The sequence below is a fragment of the Anser brachyrhynchus genome (genome assembly GCF_964034855.1).
Source record: "Anser brachyrhynchus genome assembly, chromosome: 3".
NCBI lineage: Eukaryota > Metazoa > Chordata > Aves > Anseriformes > Anatidae > Anser > Anser brachyrhynchus.
In genome coordinates this window covers 3,280,545-3,300,043 of record NC_137696.1, presented here as the reverse complement: position 1 = coordinate 3,300,043, position 19,499 = coordinate 3,280,545, and the positions used below count along the sequence as shown (strand labels likewise).

Genomic DNA, 19,499 nt, shown 5'->3' with positions numbered 1-19,499 from the left:
AAAGAAACTCAGACTCAGATACCAGTTGGGACAGAATTTTCAAAGGCACCTGGAGATCATGTCACAAAACAACTGGGAGCCCATCTCCCATTTTAAGAAATGATGTAAGGACTGTACTGCCTTTCAGCGAGGCTTAGTTCCTTTTTCCAGAAAAAAAAAACAGCACTTAATTCACAATTAGTTCACAAAAGAAGTCTTTGCCTCTTCATAATTATATTGCATAATGACTTCACTACTTTTTAATAACATCAGATTTCTTGTCTGTGTCCATTATCACCAACTTAGAAGCTATTCTGTTGCTTTGGGAATTTCATATTCCAAGTCATTTACAGAACTATAATTAAGAACTTCCACAGAAGACCAGGTGATATATGTATGTTAAGATATTATATTATGCTGATTTAGTGTCAAGTTGTAGATTAATTTGAAATTGTATCATGCTGGTTTCATTATAAATGCTTCCATGGATAGAACATGTTATTGGAAACTGAATAATTAATAAGCTTTGTATTAACCAAATGCTTTCTGAGTGGTTTGTTGAAAAATGTCAGGACTCTGTTTGAAAATCCTGGCTCTGTTGAAGTCATGGCAGAATTCCCACTGGCTTTCTTCAGCGATATTTCTTTATCTCACAAGCTACTTGTCAAAGCTCCTTAAAGTTTCTGTGTACAAATTTTTTTGTACAATAGGGGTCAATACGCCATTTTGAACTCCAAAGCAATCGTTTGCAGAGTAAGGAGAAAGGAAGTGAAATGTGCAGCAACTTTGTTCAGTTCAGATCCTTTGTGCCAGACTGAAGTGTACTTGAGAGAAATGTAACCTGCTGTCATTTAGTGCCTTCTGCATCTCCCGCCCTCCAGGCCATGTCTGACTGCAATGGGAGGGGGCAAAAAATAGATACAGGTCCATCGACCGTAGATTCAGAATTTCCCATAAAAATTCTCCAGCTCACGGTTATTTTGTTTTAATGTTTTGATTCAAGCATAACTCCCAGTGGAGGCCTCTGTTATTAACAGATTGTTCTCTTCTCCTTGTACTTAAAATAAGTTTTCAGGCTCCAAATCATGATGAAAGCAGAGCTTCAGTCCTCCTAGCTTGTGTCACAGCATTTGAATCTCAGTGGAGTTTATGGCATAAAGATCTGATCCTGTAAATTAGGACTTAAACACTACTGTTAGTTTCCAAGACCATATATCACAATATTGCAGAGCTGCTCGGGTTCAAATGGTGGTCATGATATGCATATACACAAGTAGTTTGAAAGATGTAATGCTTTAGGCAGAAATCGCAGGCTTGCTACAGAATTTGCACCTGCCCAAATCCATTAAAAAGGATATAAATACAGTCTATATGAATTAGCAACCCAGTTGTCAAACTTCTGTGGTCAATAAGCTCTCCACCACATGATTAAAGCTCTGAAACGTTGTATTATTAGATGTTAACAAAGGCTAATTCCACCTCCACCACCCCGCCTCATCAAAACAGCTTGTGGTAAGAAATATCTTTGTTCCTCAACTGTAACTTTTTTCCAAAGGACCCTGCTTTCTGCATATATCATCTTAATAATTGTATGTGAATTTTGAGAGGGAACTTCTTTACTGTGAGGGTGACAGAGCACTGGAATGGGTTGCCCAGAGAGGTTGTGGAGTCGTCTTCTCCGGGGATATTCAAAACCCGCCTGGATGTCATACTGCGCAATGTGCTCTAGGTGGTCCTGCCTGGTAGGGGGGTTGGACTAGATGATCTTCAGAGGGCCCTTCCTACCTCAACCATTCTGTGATTCTGTGAATTTGCAGAATTCTGTATATTATGCAGAATTTTATTCCCTATCTTTTTGCCCTGCATTCCCTGCATCTGCGTAGTAAAAGTCTAGAATCAAAACTTTCTTTTCCCATCTATCTCCAGATCTCTTAACAAAATGTTAAATAGGAGGAGGTAAGCTAGGATATGTGGAATTTGAATCATGGAATATTTTATTTTAGATGTTTCCTGATATTAATTATTTGCGCTTTTTTCTTTTTCTTTTTTTTTTTTTTTTTTTTACAGATGACAATGAAGAGACTGAGATGAGTGAAGAGACAGGTGAGTAAGCAGTATTTTATGCCCAAACATATCACATTTGGGAAGCATGAACCAAACTGAGAACGTTCTTAAAACTAATTGCCTTGGTTGTGATAAGCAGTGCCAATCATTTATTGCCAACATTATAACAGTTTTCTCTGTTTTTTAACATAATGTAGGGAAAAACATCCCTGATGATAAATAATACGTAGTAAGAATGGCTGAGACTAACTTTTTAATATCATCTGTTACGAGCCTCTGGGTTATCTTTTACTTTTTATTAGTAAGTAGTTTGAACGTGAATGGGAAATAATTAAAATTCTACAGTCTCTTTGTAAAAAGGTGTTAATATAGCAATTCTTGAGTCATTTGCAATTGTGATTAGTGGCCATGTTTTTTTTGCAATGAAAACAGTAGCAAAACTCTCCCAGCAAACACTTAAACTGTGACTGGACAATATTTCAGAGCACTTTTTTTTCCTGGAGCTGACTATTGACTGTTGGAGTACTTGCCTTGTTACCACCTGCCAGTTAGCCATCAGCCAATTTTCAGCTCATCTAGCGGTGTGTTTGTCCAGCCAATGCTTCTGAGCATCTCAGAATGCTGCAATACCTAGTAGCAAAAGCTATACAAAACTGTATTATGTGTACTGTTCTCCTATTGTCCACTGAGCCAGTCATTTCTTCACAGAATGAAGTCAGGTTGGTCAAGCATAATTTGCCCTTGCTAAATCCATGTTGACTACTCCCAGTTACCTTCTTGTCCTTCCTCACCTGTTTGGAAAAGGATTCCAAGAGAACATGATACATGTTCTTCCCATGGACTGAAGTTAAAATGACTGCTTATACTTCTCTTGCTATCCTCCTCCATGCCTTTCTTGAAGGTTGATGTAGTGTAAGCCTTTTTCCAGCTGTCAGGGATGACTTTTTTTTTTTTTGGATGATAAACAGCAGCATTTGAATCAGATCAACCATCTCGGCTCCTCCAGGTTATCGTTAGCCTGCAGCCTCTCTGCTCTTGGCTGCTCCTCTACTTCCCGAATGACGCTGGAATGTGTGGGATCTGGGAGTGGGCTTTGCCCATGAGCTGAGTACCTCAAGCTGTTTCATATAGTCTATTACTAGGTTGCCTCCCCATTCATCCAAAGAGAAATATTTTGTCTGAACCAGCTTTTGCTAATAGCACGCTTGTAGGATCCCTTTGTGTTATTCCTCATGTCCCTACTTGGTTTTAGCTGCTGCTGGTCTTGGCATTCAGTCTTCCTGATTGCATCCCTGAGTACCTTTCTCCTCTCCTTTTGTTGCCTGTCACTCACTGTCTCTTTCTGTGTTCTAGTTCATGAAGTTCCTTGCTTATGCAAGTGAGCTTTCTGCTGAAATTCCCAGTCTTTCTGCACAACAAGATGGATTGTTCCTCAGTCGTCAGTTCCTGGACATCCTTCTTCAGGCCAGCTCCTTAGCGCATTCTGTCTAATAAGCTGGAAGTGCAGAGTCCTTACTCTGTCCCTTACCTTCCCAGCTTTCTCCGGAACTCAGTGATTCCTTATCTCATGATTCTGGAAGCCCAAGTTGCTATCTCTGGCCACATTTGCTACTGATTCTCCCACATCTGAGAGCAGCATACCAAGCAGGGCATTACTTCTCATTCTCTCTAGAAAGAATTTGCATTATGGGTGGTCCAGGCACTTCCTGAATTGCTTACGCAGTCCTATGTTGCCCTCACAGCAGATGGCTCAGGGGTTAAAATCTCACATGAGGACTAAAGCTTCCAGTCAGAAGACTTCTACTAGGTGTTTGAAGAGAGCTCCATCCACTTACATTTTCTTGATCAGACTTTCTGTAACAGGCTCCACCACCATACCATGTGTTACTTTCTCTGGTGACCTTCACCTGGAGGCTCTTAATGGACTTCTTCTGTTCTTTAAGAGACTTCTGTGCAGTTAAGGACCACCTTTTATATGCAGCGTAGCTTTCCCTACTCTTCTTCTCCACCTGTCCTCCATGACCAGCTAGCACCCTTCTGTGACAATGCACCATGTGCTTGTACTCCCAAGTCTCTGTGAGCCTGGTTGATCTGTAGTCCAGGAACTGTGCAGGAGCTTCCAGGTTTTCCCTTTATGGAAGGACATTGGAATTAAAAAGGAGAGACACTTGGAAAAAGGCAGAGAATATACCAGCCAGAAAGCAGAGGTAAAAGCTTTTGAAGCAGTGTGTTGGCTGCTTAAATTGGCAGGATTGTCCTAAAGACAAATGGATTATGATGATTTATGCGGCCGGTTAATTAGCTTAGAAATTATAAATTCTTTAATAACGGTATGTATGCATTAATGTGCAAACATGGATATACACAGATAGATATGTGTTACTGTGATGGATTAGCACATTCTTTTATGGCTTTCTGGCCTGTTGATTTTATTACATATAATTGTAATTACTTCTTGGTATCAAGATTACTGGATAGGAACTTTCAGAGATTTTAATACAATTAGTGTGATTAATATAGTTGTACATATATACATAAAAGAAGATAAATGAAGACTGTCATTATACAACAAACATTTGCCAAAGATTACCCTACAGTAGAATTTGCAGTATTCATCTAATGTTTCCAGTTTCATTTTTTACAGTTATCATGGCATGTATGCTTTTTAAAGTCCAATTATTTTGCATTTTTTGTCTTGTTGCTTTTATGGAGATTATGCAAATTACATTTTAAAAACCATTTAAAATTAGAATTAAAAGGAAGTATATTTCCACTTAATATCCAGTCTTTTCTTTCTTGCCTTGTATCCTTCACAACTTCATCAATTTAGGTGAAGCTGCGTAGCTGCTCTGGGAAATAATCATTGAATTAAGTCTTTTGAGGAAGATATTCCCCTACATATCTGCCTTTTTGTGCATATGAGACAGATGAGATCACAGGTTCACTTGTAGGGTGCTATGAACTTCAATTTGGTCCTTTCTTTCTGATTTGAAATATTTTGGGAATCAGTGCATTGATTGTCAGCAATCAATAGCTATATGGCCAAAGAGAAAAATCTTCTGTATAGCTACTCCAGTAGATGGGAGTTCTGTCATCTTGACTTATCTGTGTATGCACTTTTTAATGATTGCAAAATGCATTTGCAGGAGTTATAAATGCATACATAACTTCTGCACTGAGGAGAGTTTTCGGTTTTATGTTCAAATAGTTATCAGTTTGAAAGAGATCTACTTTTAGCCATTATGAGGGAAAAATAGAGTATGAACATCTAGTCACCTCTTCAGGATAATAATTGAATAATCATTCTTCATTCCACTTGACTTCATGGGTCATGACTCCAGCAGATGGAATCAGCAGTTAGCACCAGTATTGATGACCCTGTTTTGTTGAGCTGTCCATATCCAATCTGCTTTGGGGTTATTTCTCCAATTCCTGTGGTGTTTGTTTGGTTTTCGGTTTTGTTTTTGTTTTTTAAGAGGGAAAAGAGACACAAAAAAAAAAAAAAGAAAAAGCAACTGTTGGATTCATGGAGAGCACATGCTTCAGGCTACACACTTGTATGACCTTTGGCAGAGATTCATGTATGCTAAGTTTCTCCTAAATCCATGTGCCTACAGCACGTCGTTGGCTAGGTATTTCTGAGGGGCCAATATCTGGCCAAGAGAAAACATGGAGAAGCACAGGGACTCAAATGAAATGTAGACTCTGTACCGATTTCAGTTTGAAGAATCTAGTAGAACGATGTGGATATTACAGAATCAGTCCTAATTAAAACCCGGTGGTAAGAGTTATAGGGGAAAAAAAAGCTGATCCTGGTCTGGTGTCAGCTAAAGTCAGTGGGAATATGTCCAATGGTTTCAGTACTCAGCGATTTAGGCCTTGGGATTGGCTGAAGAATTAGCCAGGAGTAAGGAATAACAGATGACTAAATGTGCATCTTACTGAGTGATGTACACATTAGTAAAGTAATCTCTGTCTTGTGTTTCTACCACCCTGAAGTACAAATATCTCATTACTTGCACAAAGGCCTTTCTTTCTATGATTTCTCTTCAAAATAAATAAGGGAATATCTTAATTGCATGTCTGCCAGGTAATGTCCATTAATATCTGTGTTAATATTATACAATTAAACAGACAAGAATGATCATTTTGGTGAGTTAATCACATAACGTCACTGCATATATTGGAAATACTAGAAAAAGAAAAACATTTGAAAATACAAATAGCCTAGTCTTATTAAGTATACATACTCAAGACCACCCTTTTAATGGCATTTAACTTACAGGATTTTAACCCATCGGTTATGGATGCTGTTTCTTGTAGCAGCTGCTAGCTTAACTGCACCATTTAATTCAATGAGCTTTGATATTATCATATTTTATATGGCTTGCTGTTAGAATGGCTTGAAGCAAAAGGGCAGATACAGTAATACCAGGTACGGACTTGTGCAAGTCTACGTCTCAGCTTTCCATTATGAGTGATACCCTACAAAAGTAAAGAAAAAGACCAGATGACCTAATGGTCTTGTCTGCCTTTAACTTCAGGTTTTTAACGCTGCAGAGTCATGATGCTTAATGTTTTCAGCCCCATTAAGGGAAGATTATTCTCAACTTTATCTTCTGAAGGACTTGGCTTTTATATCCATAGCTTCACATATCCATGCATAGAAGCATGCAAAATAAGTCCTAATACTGCCATAATTGTGTGCGCAATTGCAGTGATTGCATCTGGAAATTACAGAACCATGTGCTATTATGAGAAGCATAGTCCAGATACGGAATAATACTACATTATTATGCATGGACATAAGTTAAATCTGCTATCATTATTAAAAAATAAAAAATAATAAAGTGTTTCAGTTCTGAAACTATGTTCTCCCCAGCCTGTTTGGCTTCACTCCCCACAGGGGGACCAAAGCCTTTTGGCCCCGTGTGTGTGAATGTTGCTGCGTTACTGTCTCTTGTTTCCCATCTAATAGTTGTTTATAAGAAATGTCCTGCTGGTTATGCCATTTCTGTCCCAAGTATCCTACCTAACCACCTATTCATTACTTCAGAAACTGCAGCCAGCTATAGGATGGCAGGCCAAAGGATCTCATTGACACTAACAAGAGAAGCACAATTATAAGCAGTGCTGAATAAATACAGTATTTTCTTGTACACTCCACTGTGTACACAGTCTTAAACTTGGACACATTTTTATTGGAGGAGACTTTCTCTTTTACTGAGAGGAAAATAGCAAACATTTGCACACAGTAAGATTTAGAAGCTATGAGGGATTTTGGAAATAGCTTATTTGGAGAGACACTGTCAGATCTAAGTGGTTTGTTGACCCTCTGTATTAGCCTACAAGGAAGAATAATTTCTACTAGTGTTAGATCTCAGAACACCTTTTGTACGGATGCTCATGCTCAGAAAAGCTTTGAATATGATCAGTTCAGACACCTATCTAGGTGTTCTGTTTTTAAACAGAAATTTGCAAGCAGACAAAGAATTTGAGGCACTCGACTCATGGGCAAAGACATGGATAATATTGTAGAGCAGAAAGGGTTAAGAGTTGGTGTTTTGACCACAACAAAAAGTCATTATTTTGAATCCTGCACAAATCCTTTTCTGTCTCTGAAATGACGGAAAACTGGTAAAAAGCAGTGAAATTGTGATTGAAATCTTATTCTCCTGGGATAGTGTCTCTACATCCTTTTGTGAGCATTTTAAGATCCTCTATAGAATGTAGAAAGACCATTTCTTTTGAGATAGTAACAGCTCTGACTTCTCTGAATATCAGCCTCCTCCTTCTCCGTCTTTGTGCTGTCAATTAAGATGTTGGTTGTACTATCTAATGTGTTCAGATACTCCTGAAAGACCTGGCTGGACACTTGCACTTAAGCTTGATTGACATTTGACTTGGGAGCCTGGAGGAAGTCTCACAGATTGGTTAGATGATAAAATTCATCATCACAGGGGTGAGTGTTGATTGAAACACTCCTATTGATTCAGTCCCCTGTTGTGAATTCATGCCAACCAAAAAAGGGAAAATAGCAGGTAGTGCAGAATGGCATTAGAACCAAAGAGTCCATACATCAATATGGTCCATTATAAATATTCAAGTTATTTTTGAAAGGAATGGGAGAGTGTTGGCAGGAACAAATCTTTAAAAGCCTGGTTATTTTCAGAATCTCTCTTTTGTATTGAAGTTCTTGTTGAACATCACTATTGCTCTTCAGTAACCCCTTTAAAAGTGTTGACCAAGTGTGTATTTCATGTATTTTTGCCTTTCTTTTTCCCCCACAGTATTTCTTGTGGTTACTTTTGCATTCTCAGCAGCCTAGAAGTTGATCTTAGTACTTGCTTAGTACTTGAAAACTCGTTTCCCTCAAAATATTGTATTTGAATCTCAAATTCAGATGAACCAAGGTGATGACATGAACGTGGTCCTAAGTTAAGTGCTGCCAGGACAGGTCTACTTCCTGATAGCAAGCCAAACCTCAAAGCATGTTCCGCTTTACAGCACATCACTTATTTACTGATCACTAAGGGCCCTTCGTGCTTTGAGCTATATGGAATTCTACAATGATATAGAAATTCTGTGCTGGAAGCAATTTTTACGATATTTTGACAAGTTTGACAGTATTCAGTTTGGACTTTAGGGGCTGAAATGTAATATTCATTCCTTAAAATGAAGCAAGTGAAATTGAATGTAATTGTTCACATGTAGATCTCCAGTTTTGTTGACATTTTGAGCTGTGACTTCTTGTAAACTCTTGCTGGCTTCTAAATCCATGGCAACTCTTTTAGGACTTAAGCACAGTAGAATAACCAGTGAACGTTTCCTAGGTTCCATATGGAGCAAATGATTTGCTTCCTTTTTGTCTCTCAAAAGAGCACAATCTTCCCTTTGACATTGCAAGGTCCATTTCCTCATTTCTTTCATACCTTGTGTTTGGAAACCTTTAGCACTTTGGTTCTATGTATGTGTAGTTGTGTGAGGTCAGGAGAAGGTTACTGAAGGATAATATCTACAGCTGTTAGCAGAGCCAATTCCTCTATGAGAAACTGGGCATCTGATTGCTGAGAGCTTTTTACAAATCCAGTGACATACGTAGATTATTGCATGGGGTATGCATGACAGCAGAAGAGATGGGAGGGTTCCCAACGTGAAGCAATTTATAACACACGTGTAAATTCTTTTTTTTTTTCCCAGTTGCTAATTAGGTAATTAGTTTGAAGTAATACTTTATCACAGCATGGCAATAAGGCTAGATCAAGCAAGGTCATATGTTTTCCTAAGTTTCCTGGTTACAAGCATTCATTTCTTTCCAGCAAAAACAAAAAATGTTTTCTTTAGGCTTTTCCTTCACCCAAGCCCTCAGTTGACCGTAAGGAACTGTGAGGTCTGATGGAAAGTCAAATGACAGAAAGTCATTTTCCCATCTCTGCTGAATAGATTATATATAGATTCAATATATGTAAGGAATTGAGTTTTAATTGTCTGCCATTCTCTTCTTTCAGCCCAGGCTTTGGCTAAGCAACACTGAAGAATGTTCCAATTAGTGAGCTTGCTTTCATTAAATGTCTTAATTTACAAATACTTTTTATGATTAATTTCCAGGTTGGCCCCCTTTTTGTGCTAACAGACTTTCTGTGCAACCAGTTTATGCCTTGAAGTCTGTCTTAGCAAACAAACAGTGATGTGATTTGATGTTTATGTGAAGACGACAAAATATTCTGAAAATGCTGTAGAAAACCTCATAATCTTTAGAATTTAACCAACTAATTTTAAATAATGTGAACTTCAATCTCTACAAATAGGGAAAACCTTAAACTTCACTGGCCTCAGTTACTCTTCTGCTTAGAAGGATTTCCTTTTCCTCTATCTTCCTGTTGCTAGCAGGTTGGAAAGCTTTTTTTTTTTTTTCCAACCAGAACATTTCTATCTCAAACTTTCATTTCCCTAACTTTACTTCACTATCAAACTTGCTTCCCTACCTCTCATTTCATTACTAATTTCAGTCAATATTAATTTGTTGCCATGTTATAACACTGAATGGAGAATTGAACTGAGACAGAAAAATCATTTCATTCAGATTATTTCTCCTCAGCTCCAAAATGCAGTATAATATATATTACTTTAAAAACTACAAATGAAAAAATATTTTTTGTTGTTTTTTTGTTTTTAGATTTCTGAAGAGATTAAGAGCCTGTAAGGAAGCAGGTCATTTTAGCATGAGCTTTCTTCACTGCCACATGTGAAAGTTAGGGAAAGTCCAGTCCAAGCTGAAAGATAGCTATTACGATCCTTTTATAGCTGATGATGCAGTAATTAATTTTCATAATAGAAAGGTAGGCATCAGGCACTGGATGGAGTGCTGAGGTAAAATGTACTCACGGTTGCAATGTCACACATAGTAAAATTCGATACGATACCACAGTTTCAAAATCATATATGTAATATTTTCTCTTTTTTTTTTTAACGTTTTAAAGAAGGGTTGGAACAAAAAGGCCAGCTTCCATCTCCCACAAAGTGCAAAGCAGAGCAGCCTGAGGAACTGCAAGATGATGCTGAAGGTAGGTGGTCTGACAGCTTTCAGAGCTATTAATCAATTTTATGTTTTGGGGGAAAAGTTTATCCTGAGTTCTTGTGAAAGAACTGGAATAGTTTTATTTAAGAATGTTTTTTGCACACACTTGGAAAGTTCCTTTTCACCTAGATCAAGACACTAATTCTTCCAAAGTGTATTTCATCTCGGTAGATTCAGAATTACAAATGGTATTTTTACTGATTATCGCTGATATAAAATAGGAAATTGTTGCTGTTTTATCTCTAACCTGTTCTGATTTTATGTAAGTAATAGAAAATGATTGCATGTTGTGCAGTGCTTGGGTCACTCTGGTTGCTTAAGCTGCTCAGGTAAATCAACTACCCACAGCAATACACAGAACAATATAATTCTTGCTTTCCTTCTCTACAAGAAAATTTTGCTGTATCCCTTTCCAATCCAGTTGTAGTGTTTATGGCTTCAAATCTTACGCAGTACGTTACATCTTTCCATGGTCAGAAGTCACAGATGCTTAACGTTGTGCCTACAGTGCTCTGGAAAGAGTGCTTTTCTGCGCTCCAGTCTTCACAGGGCAGCTAGTCCATGTGTACGGAGCCAAATGCAGTCTGTGTCACTCTAAAAATCGGATCAAGGTATCTTTTCTAATGTGTATCTCATTGGGAGAGTTGCTAGAAGATGTTAACATCAAAGACTAATTTTCAGAGTGCAGAGTTTGACGTTGCTGTTCTATGTGCGGAAGAGCAAAATGCCCACATGCTGCAGAATTCCCCTTAGGTGGAATACTTAAAAGGAAGAACCTTAATCTTTAATCCATGACAGTTCCTTATCATGGATTCTCTTTGACCTAATGTTCCTAAATTGACACATCTCATTCTGCACCTCAACCGGTGGCTCCATGTTCTTCATCATTTTGACCTAGCACTGTGCTTTCAGCTCCTAAAATATTCTGACTGGGGTATAGTGTGAGTCATAAAGAGCAGAAAAATGTTAACATCTATCACTTTAAGTAACTGCTAGTAACATCCTGTCACTAACATTGTGACTGGTTGTTAATGGCAAGTACTTAAAGTAATAGCTGTCATCGCCTGGAAGGTGTGGGGGGGACCCAAGAAATCTCATCCTGACTGGTCTTCTTTCATGCTTGCTTTCATGATGCGCTAAACCCAACTGAAATTAAAATACCAATTTTATGTTTGGATTAGAGAATTCCGTGATGACAAACCACACATCGATTTGTATGCAGGCTAAATGGGCTGTGGGATCATGGTGTCATTTTCCATACTCCTGAACTGGGAAAACAATAATAGAGTTTATGATATATATATATATATATATATGTATATATGAGTGCTACTAAAAACCTTCGTTGTATCAGTGTCTTAAAAAAAAAAAAAAAGAAAAGAAAAAGGAGGAGGAGGAGGGGGGAAAAAGTGTCGGAAAACTGTAAACTTTTCTTTCCATTGGAAAAAGAACCGATGTTCCACTATTTCTGTGGTTTACTAAATTCAGTCCCCTAGTTTACTATTCCTGTCAATGTTTTCCTGGTGACCTACAGTTCACTTTGTGGAATACAAACAAATGTGTTGGAAGGGCGAAGTAAATAGCATGGCAATAGAATGATTGCATTACCCTCGAGCTGTAAAATGCCTGAACTCCCTGAATTTGATGCTGCACAGTAGATTTTGCTGATGCAGAGTTGAGGCCTGTAACACATAATCACTGCTGCAGAATTTAATCTAGCAGGTGACGGAGTCCTTTTCTCCTTAGGCAGAAATCAGGCCTATAATGTTCAGGATTGAAAGTCTCAATTTAGACTTCAGAGTTGTTGAGTTGTTGTGTTGGGAAAAAAAGTAATTAAAGCGTTTGCTGGGGAGGGAGGTGCGGGGGAACCTGGATCAGATGTCGGTGGAATTACCTGTGCCTCTGTTTTGAAGAGGAATCACACAGCTAGGCTCCAGACACTGAATTCCTATAAAGTTGCAGAGTGGCCAGAGTCTAATGCAGCACACCTGTGAGTCATTTCCATTTAAGTAAATGGGATTTGCACACATTTGTCTGAGAATAGGACTTAGTTTCTGTTGTTCTAATTATTAGCTGTTGGTTTTGACTAATTGAAAGCAATGTTAACGTGCAGCTTTGACAATTACAAAAGCTGTGAATACGTGACATGAACCAGAACTGCGTGACCGCATGTATGAATGATTTTGTTTAGATAGGTAGGGGTTTGGCTTCACTTCCAAGGAAGTAAAGAAGTCTTTTTTGTAAGATTTCTGGATACCTAATGCATGTAAGCAGTCTCAGATAAAACACACTAAAGCCAAACTCTGTCTGAGGTCAACTTTGCTGAATTTTCCTCATGGTGAAACACAAGTGCTTTGTGTTCAGAGTGTTTTAACCTTCAGGTAGTTAACATGCTTTATGTACCCAAAGTTTTTTTTTTTTTTTTTTTTTTTTAAAAAGAAAAGAGATAAAGAAAGAAAGAAAAAAAGTAGCTTTTAGCAATAAAAGCTAGTCCAAAGATACTTACATTTAACACAATATATTATTTTCCCCTTGGTGCCATGACTAGGTATAAAATATTTAGCAAATATACACTGAGACAAAGGAAGCACCAGATATTTTTGCCTCTACATAGCTGTCAGTGCCCTTTTAGACCGACAGTGGGAGTACAGCTTGCTGTTTTAGCAGCCTCCCGCCACCCTGAGATGCGTGCCCTCGTGGCAGCTGGTAAAAACTATTCTACCAGGTTCAGTAATATTTCTGCAGTAATATTTTCTACAGCATGCCAAGCGGGTTCATTGGCTGGAGGTAATGGAGCAATATCTTTTCAGTGTGTGTTAAAGTCTCCACAGAAGATCGCGGAAAGTAGGCTCCTTCATTACTACCCTCTCCGCAATCAAGGAAAGTCGGATAAGTGGCTGTATGTAAGGAGCTTGTTTTGCAGTAAGCTAAAATAAACACTTGACATGCTAATGAAAGCAATTTTACACTGAACCTCTAAAGTATTAATGGTGTCTGTTATTATGCTATTAGATATATTGTTTTCTGCATTCAGACCATTGATAGCGAAAAGCAAATGTGAACTGCATAGCCGATTCTCCTGTCAGTTGTTGTATTTGAAGAAGTGAATATGCTGGATACACAGAGAAACTTTCTTTACTGCCAGGTTCCCTGCAGTATTTCAGGTTTTACATGTGAAAACATGCAGTGTAATTTATTTATTTATTTTCCCTGGGTCCTGCAGGGTGGGTAAAATCAGCCAGTGGTGATTTTGCTTTTCCCTTGGTCATTGACCAAGCGATTATAAAGTCTGAAGTTAGAAGAATAGATTATTATTTTTTTGCACTAAACCAAGCTTGGGATGTCTTCACTAGCTTCATAATGCAAGGATGAAGTAATTACATAAACAAAATAGTGCTTAGCACAGCAGCCATGAGCTAGCACGAATGCCAAAGGTCACGTGTTCTCATCCTACTCATCCCTACCAAGCAAAATCAAACTCTTTTTAAAGCAATCTAATGAATTTTAAAACGTTCCTTATTTCTCTTTATGTCCCCAAATGGCCTCCTATGCGTGCTGAACACTGAGGGGTGTGCAGTAGATTTTCTTGATGCTGGGAGAAGCATAGCTGTTTGCCATTTCCTTCCTTCTGGATTTCTCAGTGAGATATAAAATGGAGCCTGCCCAAGAGCTGCTTCATCTATTCCCCTGTGGCCTGCAGCTGATCAATGTCATATCAAAGATGACTAATACAGCCAATAACGGCAGCATAAATGCCTGATCTTTGTCCTCCTCCAGGAAAAAGCCAATCAATCCATGTGGCAAAAGCCATTTCTGTGCCTTCCCAAGGTCAGGATCCTACTTGTTCTCCATTGAGGGATGTGGAGACAGAAGTGGAGTTCTGCAAGGTGTCTCGCTTGACCTTTTCTCCTCAGCTCCTCCCAGAACGAAGTACTGGATTCTTCTGACAGATTGATAGCCTGTTGGTCTCGCACAGTCACCTCAGCTGAGGCCCAGCATAGGTGTGAGGAGCTGGTCTGTTGGAATTGCTCATCTAGGATGAACTTAGCCTGCTTTCACTTCTCCTGGTGGGAAGGAGAACGGTTTGATGGATAAGCCAAGTCAGGAGGATCAAACTGAACACAAATCACCTTTAGGATAGTTGGTAGAGTTGGTTCTGTTGCCTGATGGGGGTCATTGCACTACCAACCTCAGAGCTTTCAAGGGCAACATCAAACATCTGAAATGTTCAGCAGCGTCAGCAGTCAGGGCTCACTAGCAAGCTCCTGCCTCACTCCAGTCATGCTGCATCTACAGATGCCAGTCTTCTGATTTGAGTATGCGCTAGAAATGAGGCTAAATGGAGTTCCATCTTATCTCAACAACTCTTTGGTTCAGCAGGTCATGGCAATGAGATAGGATTCTCACCAAGAGGGAGGAGACATCCTCGCACCTCATCCCTTCACCAAGAAAGCTTTTGTCCAGCGACAAAAAATGCATAGTCTTGGGACTAGAAAATAAAGCTCATTTTACAGTTTAATCCCTTATTTGCAATATTAGTGTAAGGCTTCCCATTCTTGCTTCTCCTTTCTATACCATGATTTTTGCAGCTTTGCTGCTCGCTGCCTTGCTTCATGGAGTGGGGGATAGAGTGTATGCACTGGCAAAAGTCAGCAGTGCTGGGGCCTGTGCTCCTTCCCTGGGGCTGGGGAGGCATCTACAACAGCTGCGGCATGTTAGCCCTGCACAGCAATGTTCAAAGCATCTTTCCTATGGTCTTTCTAATACTATGCAGCCCTGATTGTCTCTTTAAGGTATGGATTAATTTTAACAGGAGTCGGCTTCTGATTAAGTTTGAAAATGTTACTTGATTCATACAGGCAATTCTTTTATCATTTGAGAAATTGTAGCTATGTTTCTTCCTTACATCCTACAGGGCAGTAATATTCTTCAATAAATTTCTTTTCCACTCGTAATATACCAGAAATGAACATCTAGACACATAATTATGCTTCAAAAACACACACTCTTGTTCAGCCTTGAAAGTGCTATTTCTTATTAAAGTAGCTTAGAAGTTACTGCATTCTTTTTACCACCAAACTAAATCCTTAAATAAAAATTTAAATTAAGATAAAGTACTACAGATGAAATTCCCTGGGAAGCATGTGTATCAAACATGTCCGTAAAATGTTTCACCTTAATGTAGATTGGTTATATTTAAAGTGATGCTATTAACCCCTATCCACTTTGGTTGATAGCTTCTTTTTTCACTCTTGTTTTGAAGTCTACCATCTGTCTTGACTGATTACAGCTCTCAGAGTATCAGGTGATCACTTTCCACTTAACCAGGGGAAAAACAGGACGTTATCTGTATTTTTATTCATATTTGCTCTCCGAGCAACCCCCTCTTAGAAGATTCTTTTCATTGCTGAAGTGGCTACCACTCTTTCATTAAATTGCTGTGCAGCAGTCACACGAGGCAGCTTGGAAAACGCAGCTCATTTTGGCCTCCGCAGGTGACACATCGTCCTGTTGCCTCAACCATTTACATGCTCGGGTTTCTTTTCGCAGCCAGATGAATGTGTATGTAAACTGTACCAGGCAAACAGTTGCAATTCCTGTTTTCACACTACATGCATCAGAGCAGATTTTCTTTCTCCTGAGATGAGCTAAGGTGCAAAATACCAGGTTAGTAAACTGACTAATGCAATGTTGTCAAAGAAGAATTATACGCAGTGACAAACCGACATACCTGCAGGGGACTCATCTGTCACAGAATTCCTTTCTCATTTCTAACCGTTAAGTGAATAACAGTAAAGCATTGTGATCGTTCAGGTCCAGCACAGAAGACAGAGTTAGTCCCTTAATTCTGAAATGTTAAGGCAAAATGGTAGTGTGCTTGTTTTGGTTCGTGTTTTGTGATGTTTTAGCAAGCTTGATCTCCTGTCTGGTTTCCCTATCCATTTCTTCACTTTGTTACATTGCTGCACCACATGATATCAGGAACTATATGCAAAAAAAAAAAAAAAAAAAGGAAAAATGAGATAGCTTTTATGTTTTATTTTACCTGTGGCTCAGAGAAGAAGCTGTGCCACAGCCCTTAATGGTGCTCGGTTACCTAGTCTCTTAGGCACACCAAGAAAGTACGAATGGGTAATAAATTGACGTAGTAATGAAAAATTTATGATCATATCATGCACCTTCATGTATGGGGTCCCTTTCTTTTTCTTTCTGGTAAATAGAACTGCCTGTAGGGATGGGAGTCAGGACTCCTCCCTTCTGCTCTGAGCTCTGCCTCTGCTTGCTGCTCTTCAGCACGCATCAAATCACATGAGCAGTTTCTGTCCAATTTTCTACCCTATAACAATATATGAATAGGAATACTTGCACAGCACTCTGTGTATTTTTTGCATCAAAGTGCAAATTGTATCTTTGTCCTCCCTATGGACTGTTTATGGTGTCTAGGGCATGACGTCCATATTCCGGTTGTTTTGGAGAGCTCAGGCTTCCAGGAGATGTCTGCTTTCATCTGTTTTGAACAGACACAGTTGCAGATTGTCAGAAATAGCGATGATCAACATCTCTGGCAGTGAAATTTCAGATGTCTCTTGCCAGACACCTGTGTTGCAAAATCTGAATCACGGTATGTGTCACGCAGAAGAATTACATCCATTGAGAAACCAGCCTAGCACAACATTCCCAGCAACATTATGGATGAAGAGGGTTGGGAGAAATCTGAGTGCTTTTGTCTTCTAAGCACCTCGCTTGGCGCTGTAGCTGTTGGCCCACACGTTGTCCCCTGGTTCTTCCCTAGCTAGCAAAGGTAGAGTGATGCAGAGTTGCTTGCCTTGTGATCCACAGAGGAGAGAGGGAAGGGGAACACACCTATCAACTTCAGTGGGCTTTAGATTAGGCTCCCATATTTCTCAGGATGTTAAACAGTGAAATACAATGGTGTTATTTTTAACCTCTGAGATAATCCTCATGAGTTGCAGTTTTCTCATTCTTTTCCCACACTCCCCAACAATTCTTGACAAAATGCCGCATGAAAATGAAAACCTGTTATTTATTAGGCTGACAGCCTCACAAGGCTCAGTGCATTGATAGCAGAGCATTCAGGTCCGTGTCTGCAGTGAGCAACATTGTTGAAACGGCAAGGGGGGAATAAGTCTCATAACTCCATTAAACAATTACTGCAGATAATTCTTTACTACCCCTCCTAAAATTTACCCTACAGGGGTTATATGCAAGTAGTGATTAAAACTGACCTAAATCATAATTTAATTAAAATAAATTAAAATGCAAACCGAAAATGTTCGGTAACCTCAGGCCACCACCCTAATGATTCATTTTAATGCATGTGTAGTTCTACAATAATGGCCTTTGTGTGTATCTGCTTTTTGTTTTATGTCTGATATCATTTTGCCATTGGAACAGCCTGAAAATGGTTGCAGGCTGTATGGTCTTGAGCGTATATACAGATCTGTGTGTGCTTTCTTTTTGTATATTAAGAGTTTCACTGAAGTCAGCAGATCTGCTCATGTGCATAGAATGCAACAGCTGTAAGATCGGGGCCTGTATTTTTAATTTTCTCATTAATTAGTTTCCCTGTTATCCTAGAAGAACCTTCACATCATTAGTATGATTGCTGTGACAATATTTTTGTGCTGTAAAAAGGACAAATCAAAACTGTGGCATCTCTTATCTGCCAGATCCCAGTTCGCATTTGTCACAGAAGCATGGCCCTGCTTTGAGAGAGGTTTGCCAGCCTGACCATGGGGGATTTGCATGGTTGGTTGCCCCCAGGAGAACCGGGGGTGCTCCTGGGATAGTAGGAGCCACGCGAGGATGTCACTGGGTCAAAGCCGGTGCTTGGGGTTGTGATGCACACACACATATCCAGGAAGGACAAATGAGATGTGACCCTCAGGCGCTGGCCCTCTGCATCATTTATTCCTTCTCTAGGAAGGAGGAGGTAGTCTGAAAGAGCCTTACTCTGACTGTAGATGCTCTATGGCCAATAGAGTACTACTTTCTGCCTAGTGAAAATAACTTTATTATTAATAACTTCTATGTTGGAAGGGTAGAAGTAGACTGGTTAGGCAGAATGTCTTCCTTTGACTAAAAGCATGTTATCTGTAATTCTGTTTTCTTCTGGAAAACGTCTTTTTGCACCAGTTTTTGAGACATTGACTGTAGTCTTAGCTCTAAAAATGTCTCTGACTACTTATGAAGAAAGGGACTGCTGAGGAGTAGGTGTATGAGAATCTGGCACTCATTCAGCTCTGAAATGGGAAGAGCCAAGAGGCCAGCAGACTATTAATATTTTTGACTTGCCATGTTTGTCGCAAGAGCAGTGAAAGATGTAAAAAGCCATGCGCCTCCGGGCTCTGGCAGAGCAAATGGGAAGAATACTAAAACCTGCTCTGGTGCTGCTGCTGCTGAGAGCTTGTCCCCTGGACATTCACAGGGTTCTTGTCCCAGCCCTCTCCCATCTGACTGCTGGCTTATTATTTGTCATATCATCTGCTTCGTTTTGGGGCTGCTCCTGCAGCTGGCATATCACTGTGCATGCTAAATACCTCTCCTTAACATAAAATGGGCAGACGCTCATAGAGTATCCGGTTTTCTAGCTTAGTTAGAAGTGCTGCCTGCTTTGCCAGCTTGCTGAGTGTGCTGATTGATCGCTGCTTAGCCTGTTTGCTACCAAATATAAATGAGGGTATATATCATTTGGGGAGAATTTCCTTGCTGATCCCAAAGAAAAAGGCCAAGAGGGGAGAGCAAGCTCCTGCTCTGCAGTAGTCAGCTTGGCACAGGAAAGGAAAATACATGGCCAGGAGTAGATATTTTAGTGTCTGATGTGCTTATTTTGTTTGTATCGTGCTACTGTAATTCT

The 19,499-nt window shown here is 39.4% G+C and overlaps 1 protein-coding gene across 10 annotated transcripts in view; it reads left to right on the top strand.

Annotated features, from left to right (window-relative positions):
- MACROD2 (mono-ADP ribosylhydrolase 2) overlaps nucleotides 1-19,499 on the top strand; it is an 861,442-nt gene that overhangs the window by 787,879 nt on the left and 54,064 nt on the right. For 6 of the 10 annotated variants that reach the window (XM_080587152.1, XM_080587161.1, XM_080587155.1 and 3 more), the window contains 2 exons: nucleotides 2,047-2,082; nucleotides 10,524-10,607. In XM_080587152.1, coding sequence (XP_080443278.1) covers nucleotides 2,047-2,082; nucleotides 10,524-10,607 — 120 coding nt within the window. The remainder of the gene's footprint in view (nucleotides 1-2,046; nucleotides 2,083-10,523; nucleotides 10,608-19,499) is intronic. The other 4 variants (XM_080587154.1, XM_080587156.1, XM_080587159.1 and 1 more) reach the window with 1 other exon arrangement.